Source organism: Montipora capricornis, chromosome 14 (genome assembly GCF_036669925.1).
Source record: "Montipora capricornis isolate CH-2021 chromosome 14, ASM3666992v2, whole genome shotgun sequence".
NCBI classification, from domain to species: Eukaryota; Metazoa; Cnidaria; class Anthozoa; order Scleractinia; family Acroporidae; genus Montipora; species Montipora capricornis.
Window position 1 is genome coordinate 2,480,001 of NC_090896.1, and position 10,000 is coordinate 2,490,000.

General features: G+C 39.0%; 3 protein-coding genes across 5 annotated transcripts in view; 2 read left to right on the forward strand and 1 right to left on the reverse strand.

Annotated features, from left to right (window-relative positions):
- Positions 1-3,582, forward strand: part of LOC138033439 (adhesion G-protein coupled receptor D1-like) — a 143,531-nt gene extending 139,949 nt beyond the window's left edge. The window contains exons 15-18 of the mRNA XM_068881182.1: positions 554-638; positions 1,180-1,246; positions 1,792-2,001; positions 2,574-3,582. Coding sequence (XP_068737283.1) covers positions 554-638; positions 1,180-1,246; positions 1,792-2,001; positions 2,574-2,849 — 638 coding nt within the window. The 3' untranslated portion in view covers positions 2,850-3,582. The remainder of the gene's footprint in view (positions 1-553; positions 639-1,179; positions 1,247-1,791; positions 2,002-2,573) is intronic.
- LOC138033254 (uncharacterized) overlaps positions 1-10,000 on the forward strand; it is a 64,314-nt gene that overhangs the window by 35,283 nt on the left and 19,031 nt on the right. The gene's annotated exons all lie outside the window — the stretch shown is intronic.
- Positions 3,467-10,000, reverse strand: part of LOC138033223 (kynureninase-like) — a 70,141-nt gene continuing 63,607 nt past the window's right edge. The window contains exons 13-15 of one of the 3 annotated variants that reach the window (XM_068880993.1): positions 8,134-8,188; positions 6,442-6,665; positions 3,467-3,863 (exon numbers count right to left, since the gene is read on the reverse strand). In XM_068880993.1, the coding sequence (XP_068737094.1) occupies positions 3,729-3,863; positions 6,442-6,665; positions 8,134-8,188 (414 nt within the window). In that variant the 3' untranslated portion in view covers positions 3,467-3,728. Of the gene's footprint in view, positions 3,864-6,441; positions 6,666-8,133; positions 8,189-10,000 lie in introns of those variants that run through there. The other 2 variants (XM_068880997.1, XM_068880992.1) reach the window with 2 other exon arrangements.

The following is a 10,000-nucleotide window of genomic DNA, read 5'->3' on the forward strand; positions in this document are numbered from 1 at the left end:
GTTCTCCCTCAATCGATTGTTACGGAATGTCGTAATGGCCTTGCTCCAAAAATAAAATAACTTTAAACTACTGGAAATAATTTTAACAATCTAAATCTTTTGACATTTTTTTCAAAGAAAATCGTTTGCATTCGAAAAAAATCAATTTCAGAATCGCTTGTTTTTTGTTTTTAAATTTCCTGCGTGCCGCCATCTTGAATAATAATTATTCAAGATTGCAGCAATTGTAAGGGTTGGCCTGTTGTTAAAAAACAAAAAGGTCTTTCCGTCAGAAGTGGGAAATGGTCAAACTTTTAAGTCTTTTCGGAAAAAAAGGACTGATAAATTGTCGGACATCCCTTGTTCATTAACTTTGCGGGATGTGCGAGAACACGACGACACAGAGTTCTCTTTATTACGGTCTGATCTACGTGACTGTAGTTATATCATCAGAGGCACTAACCGCCGGTAAAACCAAACCAAACTGGAAAACAGCCGAAATGTTCACCAAAAGCTACATAATTCGAGTTCGTTTCATTCATTTTCAATGCCTTGGTTTTTTTGCTCATCAAAGGCGTTCCTGCTGGAATAGTGGCGCTATCAATTGCATTTGCCTCTGGCCAAGATGGCGGTATACACAGCTACGTAAATGGCGCATTGTAAGTAAACTGAAGCAGAAAGGAACCACGTTGACCCTTTCTTACTGTCTTTTTCATCCTTTTGTAAAGCAGTACAACACAACCGATTTTCTAAAAAGCCTGATTAGCCTATAGGTCATGGAGTTCTTGGTGTTGAACAGAAAACACCATCAATTGGAGGTGACCGTCGGCGCAAGCTTTCCTGCTAAGCTTGAAGTAGCACCGGAATGCCGTACGGAAGGCCGGGGCGGGGACCGGGGCGAGGGCCGGGGGTTTCGAACCTGCAGGACGGGACAAAATGGCGAGATCGAACTCCTTGTATGTTTCAAATCTGCCTCAGCCAAGATAAATGACGTCGATGAACGGCAAAGCAAATCCCTCGAACTTGGAGTGTGGAGTCAACTGAAAACAATTTTTCTTTCATTCTCTTCAGCGCGAAGTAATCTGCGAAAAATTGATGATCCTTAACCACAGAAGCAGTCAGTTCAAGGTCTCATCAAAATGTCTCTTTTTTTGGACCACAAAGTAACTCCTGTTACTGTTCTTTTATGTTTACGTTTAGCTGCTGGGTTTCCGTCAAAAATCAGATTATTTGGACCTTCGTGGCACCTGTTCTTGTCATTTGTGTGGTAAGATGTCCATTTCGTCCTCGTACAATAATTAACTTGAACAAGAAAGCTCCCTCAGCTAAGATTGTTAGCTCTCCACTATTCTCTGAGAGGTTTTTTCCTGGGTGTTAAAATCTTCCCTAACTGAAATTAACGTTCAAATTAATTTACACTGATTTTATTCCTCGGTGTGGCGCTTGTAAAATTCAATTCATTACATTTTCTCTAGGGATATCTTTAAATGTTACGTTATGTTTTCAGCTGTAAATAGGTAAACGTGTCAAAGAAAGCACTTTGATTTTTATCGACGTCCCACCTGTAGGAATGCCATAAATCCTTATCCCTTATGTTTTGGTCAACAGACTTGTCGGTACCCGCACGGTTCAAATTTTGTCGGCTTTTTTGAACCGAAAAATTCCGAACCCCTCGATACAAACTAAACCCGCCATTCTAAGGGGATGGGGGAGGAGGAGGGTGAGATACGAGAAAAGGAATAACCCTGTCTAAGACCTCGAGCTTGGTTTGTTTTTACAATTTCATCAACTATCTGTAATAATGTTCTTTAGATAAACATGGTGCTCCTTAGCCTTGTAATCCTTGAAATCCTGAAGATGCAAAGAAACAGAAAATCCGACGTAGAAAGACTGGGACAAAGTGTCAAGACCTGTGTTGTTCTTTTTCCTCTCCTTGGACTGACCTGGGTTTTTGGAGTTCTGAGCGTGACAAACGCAAGTCTTGTGTTTCAATACATCTTCACCATTCTCAACGCCTTACAGGTACCTTGTTGTTGTTTATGTTGTTATTCTTCTTGAAGGTGCAAATATATGATTCACTTGTGGTGACTACACTTGTAGTCCACTTCTTAGTGTACATTCAGTTGAATATGCAGAAATCTTGAAGCTGTAGTTGTCGAAGTATCTTGTACCCAGATTTAACACAAGATACATGAAGGAATTGCTTGCACATAGAGGTTCTATCTATGAACCTGAAATTTTACAGCTGAACATTAGATTAAAAACGAAAGACTCCTTCAAAGAGTTTCCGTCGACTGTGCGGCCTCGAGATAAAAGGTTTAACATATATTTGAACATTTAGGGCATGCTGATATTTCTACTTACATATTGTTAAAAAGGACTTAATTTTCTTCAATTAGCTTCGTTCATTATCCTTAGGTCTTTCTTCTATTTTACACTTGATTCCACCGACTTCTTTAGGCCTAGACTCAAATTGTTAAAAGTCGTTCTATTCTCTGATTCTTTTACAAGACCCTCTTGTTTTACAAAAATTTGATACTCAAAACACGATCTTGAATCCCTTGGAAGTACTTTCTGACGATTCTTTCTCTCAGGGATTTTTCATCTTTGTACTTCACGTTCTAAGAAGCACAGATGTGCGCGCAGAATTCAAACGCAAGACACAAAGGTGGATGATGAATGGCCTTTCATCCAATCGCGTAGCAGACTGGCCTCAATCCACTAATGCGTGGACAAATAACGCCGTAAATAGCGACGTATTTGAGTTCAATGAAAAACCAAAAACTACATCCCCGTCAGCGACTACCAGCAGATACCACAGTCCAATTGAAGCACGACAACACGGAGCCTTCACTACTGTGGACACGTAATCATCACGTGACAAGTACGTGATTGAAACTATCCAGCGATATTGGTGGTCGAACTGCTGGGTTTCACTACGAGTAGACGAGAATTCAAACGAATTTGATTTGATTTGATTTCTGTACAGTATCCCCAATTAGTAGCACAGCTCTTGATAGAGCGGTTTTCAATTGAGTGTCGAAAGTAATTAGTGAATTACTTTGGTTTTGCATTACTTCAATCATGATTGGTTCAAAGTTTTCGCGCCACTTTTTCAACCAATCAGAACGGAAACCAAAACCAGTCGTGGCTAGCGCGTGCACATTTTCCCGCGCTTTGAGTCGGCTACGTGTAATTACTTCGAGTTTTGATTGGTTTACTGGATTGTCTCCGTCCTTTTTGATTGGCCAAAGTAACTACTTTGGTTTTGGTTTTAGGACACTCATTTGAAAACCGCTCTACACTTGACACTTATACATTAAAGAGAACAAAGACGGTAGGGGAAAATCTGCAGAATTTACTCAATTATTGTCTTTCATAGGCCGGTTTCGTAATCTCCCGCTTGACCGAAAAAAATGTGAGTGTTCTATCTTCGATCTGCAAGCGTGAAATTTGTGTTAGTGTTAATTAGTGAGTCTGCAATCCCTTTCCGTAGCTGCCATAGTAACTTTATTGAGAGCAATTGTACTGCTCCGGTTCAACCCGTAGAATACAGTAATTTGGTGAGTGCGTTACGCAATAAGTAATAAACCCGTACATAAACCCGTTGTGACAAAATGTTTGGTGCAGCAATACAATCGAGATGACCCTGTGACAGATTTTATAACCAACCTAAAAAATTCCAGTTTCTTTCCCAAAGTCATTTCAGGTCTGAGTCCTCGATAGATGATAATTAGACACAAAATTCTCTACTTCTCTGACTCCCCACATTCCAAAGCATCGATGGCCTCTCCTAATATAGTAACAAACCGATAAACGTAAATGGAACTGTTGTACAGCGGTGCAGGAGCAATTCTCATCACGTCGGGTTCACGTGTGTCAACCTGAAAGAAATTTAATAGGAAAAGAATTATGAAAAAATTCTCAAACTCTTCTGATAAAAGACCACAAGGCGTTTTTACGGACCGAACCTCACTTCTTTTACTGCTGACATATATTTAACAATTATCCTGCGAAATCGCGCGGAATATCGCCTGATACTTAGCCGACGAGGCCGTAGGCCAAGTGGCTAAAATCAGGCGATATTCCGCAAGAATGAGCAGGATAATTGTTCTATTATTCAACAAATTGATGACAAAGCATAATTTTCTACGTTTATTGGAAAAAAAAGCTGGATAACTACCATTTTTCTTCGCGACACACAAAATTACGTATATCGCAGGATATACGTTGAGTACGCACCACGAATATTAAGCGCGCTATGACATCAGGCGATATTCCGCGCGATCTCGCAGGATAATTAACAATTATTCCATGAGCGCGCGTTGGATATGAGATGATAGATAGCCAACGAGGCGCGTAGCGCCGAGTTGGCTATAATCATCTCATATCCAACAAGTGCCAGTGGAATAATTGTGTTGTGAAAAACGCCCCCAAAATATAGAAAACTAGACTAAAATAAAAATAAAAAGGCCCAAAAAATCACGCATATGCTTGCCGTGTTTGTAGATCATGGTTTTAATGACTCATAACCCATGATGGCTTAACCAATCAAAACTCTCGAATTGCATTATCCAATGATCCAGTTTTTACTCGTGGATAACTGGAGTTTTGGTGAGGTTCTTTATGCAAATGTGTCACTCCTGCGTAACCGGAAGTTCGATCTAATAAGCCAATCACCAATCAGGATGGATAATCACAACACAGCTTAGAAAGCTGTGACTTCCTGTTCGCGTGGTTGTGCGCCGCCATTGTTGTATGCCGCTTTTATACTTAAGTGTTTGAGCACCTTCCGCTGCATTTAGAAGCTTGAAACGGAAGAATTAAAGAAATGGCTTTCTTCGAAGGTGAAGCAAAATATTCTGAACAAGTGCAGATTGATGCAATTAGTTGTGCACCGCCTTTCACCGACCAACGCGAAGACTTTAATACGTGTAGAAATGGAATCGACAGACACAATGTGAGAAGACAGTGCTGTTCATCCCCTAAGCTCACGGGGAATAAATAAATTCCATTTGGAAGGTGACTGCCATTTGGAGAGTAACACCGAAGCTATCAAAGTATACCAATGTTTATCAAAGCTATCACGAAGTTCTGCAAGCTATGAGTCATCAAATCCACATGAATACCAACTTGAACAAATCAAACTGATCCAAATCCATCAAATCCAAGCAATCCAGAACTTATCAGAGACCTACATATCATAAAAGCATAAAACCATTTAAGAAAAGCTATGCAGAGCTTAAGGCTAAACCAAACTGAAATTTGTCAAGGTCAAGACTCTATTAGACATTCCATGTCAAAAGTGATTCAGTCTTTTTCGTGATAAGATAACACATGGCCCTGAATATGTATGCACTTGCTGTGATCATTTATGGTTCAGATCATCTGTTTCTAAGTGTAACAGTATCAAATATAGTGATAAATATTCGCAAGGTTTGTTGGAGGAATGTATAACTGGCACAAAAAGTGTTAATATTACTGAATGGATCTGCTCTACTTGCTAAACCTGATGACATTAACAATATGACCTGGCAAACAAAAATCACACCTTATGCTAAAGTACCCTGTCATTTGTGCAACGAACTTTGAACACATGGTACAGCTCTTTATAGAGGATGTGTTTACGAGTAATCTTATCCCTATTGGAGAAATGGTATACTTATTTCACAGGGTTGAATTCCAGCAAAGGGGATTACCTCACATACATTCATTATTTTGGGCATCTAGTTGCATATGAGAGCCCACCGTGCTGTTACACAATTATCCAACTATCAATGATAATGCATAAAGAAAACTTCAGCCTGCCAATTTTAAACAATTGCGGTAACTTTCATATCCACGAGTAACGACAGTGGCACTTTGATTAACAATAGGCCTTATTCACAATAGCCGCCACGTTGGTTTTCATATTGTCATGCAAATTAGCCATGCGTTATGCTGGGGGGCAAATATTGAAAAATCGCCTCAACGAAGTATTGAAATAACATTGCAAAAAGTCCATTTTAGTATTTAGAATTAAGTACCTCTTATAAATTTTTTTTATCTTTTGATTGCCTTTGACATTTTGACTTTCTACTTCGTTATCTGCTCATTTTTCACTTAAAAAAACGTCGGTGTAACATGTGTAATGATTGTATTTTACTGCTTAGGTGATAAACATTCAATGAACGTGAAACAAATCATCTGTGTGGCTAAGTTGTTCGTTATAACCTCTTGAACTTGTGTTGTTTGCCCCCTAAGAAGTGTGTAGCTAATTTGCATGATGATAGCAAATCCAACATGGCGGTCGTCGTGAATAAGGTCTACTGTTAAATATACATTTGACGGTTTCTCTTCGAAATAAATGAGCACACCGTCGGCTGCCTTGGAGAATACCCTCGCTCTAGAGAATAAAGGAATTACCGACGTTAAATAAGGTGTACCTTTCCCTTTACCGTGCCTGGACAAAAAACGACTCACCACTACACCTCGTTTCTCAAACTCATCATGAACAGATTTGATTGGCATCGAAAATTTGACCGAAAGCTGACAGCCGCGCTCCGATGGGTTGATTGACGTTACTATGGATACATGAATGTTATTTCTTGGTGATTTGCCCTTCTGGAGTTGCTGTCTTTTTGTGAGTATTTCACCCTCGTTGTCTGGATTACCGAAATGGTACAAAAGGAGAAGCTCTAGATACGCTGAAAGAGAAAAGTTTAGAAGATTCAAGAAAAGGAATGAAAATTAAAAAGTGAAATAAATATAAGCATACATAATTCTTCCTCCTCTTAGGTTCTCTTCAGCGCCAATAACACAAATCACGGAAGCACACAAAACAAATCCACTTTTACCACAGAATACCTTTAAACCGAGGGAAATAATGTTTACGAAGAAGAAGTGATTTGGAAAAGCAATTAACTACAGAAAAGGGATAAAATATTTCTTAAAACCATTTTACGATTAAAGTGCCCCCGTGATCAAAAAAACCACTTCCTTTTTTCCTTCAGATTTTGAAAGTGTGTTTGCTTAACAACTGACTGGCAAAATTTTGAGCTTTGATTTTCATCCAAAGGCCGCTTACTTTGAGTGTAAGTTTTGGATTTCACGATCCGCCATTACTCACGTTCAAAACTGACCGATTGGAACTCTGACGGTTGGATCCAGGGAAACGTGACGTCAGAGGCTCACTAGCTTAAAATTTCAGCGTGTGAACGCAGCTTATTATATATGCAAAGCGTGAGTTTAAAAGTCTGAGAGCCCAAAACCCCCGTGCTGCATATTAATTTTGCAGCGTACACACGTATTGCATTCTTAAACTAGTGAGCCTTTGACGTCATTTTCTCCTCGATCCAGCTCTCTCAAGAACATAATGTTAGTAATGGCGGACCATTAAATAGGAAAATTCCAGTTAAAATAAAGAGGTGTCTTTTTGAAATCAAGGCTTAAAACATGGGTCACTTAGTGTTTTGTTAACATAGTTTTGAAATCCAAAGAAAAATACGAATTGATTTTTTGGTCACAGGGGAACTTTAAAAAGTTTGCTAAGAACAATGGGTGACTAAAAAACGTGTAACGTATACGAAAAGAAAACGACAAAAATTAAACAAAAGGGTTTGCCACTTTGGTCCGTCTGGATATTTCAATTAGGCTTTAGGTTCTTGATGAAAGGCATTTCGAAAACTAAACACTCAAATTTCCCCTGGCACTTTTTTAAAACTCTAAACCTTTTGAAAGAAAGACAATTTAGAGTTCTAAGAAAGTGCCAGGGCAAATATGAGTGGAAGACTTTTTATTTCTTTGCGTCATACACTTTAAGCCTTTTTGATACATCGATCATTGCCAAACCGGGCACATTCAGTTTACTGACTGGGACAACAAACAATTCAACACCGCTATCTCCGTGCCCTGTTCTATGCCAATAGTGTGTCGATTCTTTAACATTCAACAGAATTGAACAAACTAGGGTTGTAACACGGGGCCTGCCTTCTGTTCACAGTGCTTGAACGATAAGAGTTAAACATCCAAGCATTTAAAGAAGTGATTACGAAGGCAGGCTTAGGCAGCACTATCTCCCCCACCCCCCCCCCCCCCGGCCTTGAATGTTGGTATGGCCGGGGCCGGAGATAATCCGAGGTCATCCCGCACGACAACTCAATGGACTACGCTTACCTGTTAAGAGTTTCGACTTCGTTCTCAATTGTTTCATCGATGTCTTAGCAAACACCTAAAAAGTAGTTAACACGAAAAAGAAACCATAAACGAGAATGTTAACGCACTAGGGAAGCTACTTGATCAAGGCGTCTGTTACAATATCTAATAATTGCCAGCTTACAAGAGCTGCAATTCCCCCCTCTTTTTTCCATATCAAAAAGTCAAATTAAATGATTCACACTTGATGTTGCTTGCAAATGGGTTAAGTGAACTCGAAGAACGTCCTTTAAACAGAGTTTGGAGACGACTGTTGGAATAATAATAATAATAATAATAATAATAATAATAATGGCTTTATTCAGCATTTCCACAAGGTGGCTCTTCATCTGGTAAAATATATCATCTAAAATAAAAATAAAGGTAAAAAAAGTAAAAAAGTAATAAAAATACAATAATAAAAATGAGTATATCTATTAACAGTGAATAATAGAAACGTTAAGCTAAAAAATTATCTTTGACCTTTTTCATTAAAAACTTAAAAGTCATCTTAGAAAACTGGTTAAAATAAAATGGAATAATTGAAATAAAATGAATAATTTAATGGAAAATAAAATGATAAAATGGAATAATGCACTGAAGGTAGTTTCAAGGGGAGTACCGACACCCCTTATTGTCTGGCGTCACTTCCGTTTCCGTCTACGCAGGCTTCTGTTCACGCCAAAATCCCACTATTCACAACAACGCATCCATACATCCCATGGGTGAGTTAAAATGCAAAGCAACCGATTCGCAACTTACAAAAAAAAGCTTACGTTTAAGGCACCAAGCAAAGACATCGTTGGTAATAACGGAGGGTTGGACAACTGAAAGCCAGCTGCCCCAGGAATTGGCTTGAATTCTGCAAGAAAAAAATTCAAAAGCTCGAGGTAACCTTTTCAGAAAGAAAAACCAAGGCATGCATAAATAAACTCAGCACTTAGTCTGAAGAACGTTCCACAGCTGTGACTTTTATCAACTTAACATGTACAATCACTATGAAAAGAATTCAAAGAAAGCTCACCATGCTCCATTTCAAATCGGCTTTTTCTATCATGTCCCCACCATCCGGCGAATCTGAAGAGAAAATTAAAACGTCAGTACATTCTGCTATAATAAATTAACGGCAGAAGAAATCGCCTATCCTAACTTAAGTGAAGAGAGTAGAACAATTTCAATATATTAAAATTCAGTTTAAAACAAAAGACATCACCTCGAGGCTCTGGGGAATAAATATAAGGATTTGTATAAGTTTATTCCCCAGGGCCACGATTTTAATGGACAAGAAACATTCTACCGTACTCTTCAAATTGTACCTAAACTCCAATATTTTTTGGTTCCCAATATAAATCTCCCCAGCCAAAGCAAAAAAATGCCACCATTGTTACCCAGGATTTCGCTTTTCTGTGTCGTGCAAGCCACCTAACAACCTCGTTCCCAGGGCTTCTCCGAAAAGCCCTGGGAACGAGGTTGGCCACCTAAACTTCGCAGAACTAGCAGTAATTTGGACCCAGGACCGTGATGTGAGAAGCACCGATCTACTCTCGATTTTACGCCACAAACTGCTTTGCATTGCTGTCTTCAAAGATATTTGAAGGCAGCAAAACATATTTGCTTTTGATAGGGAGATTAATATTATATAAGATAACAAATTGGGCTTACGTGCATTTAAAGTTTAGAGTTTGTAACTGATCTTGGAAATCGAGCCTATACAATCTTTCACTTTTTTGTTTGGGGGTGGGGAGAAGCTTGGGTTCTGAGGGGGAGGGAGAGAGAGGGAGAGTCAATGGGTAGTGGAATTAGACAAAGTTTGATGTCATTCTGGATTTAGAAAATTTGAATGTTTCTT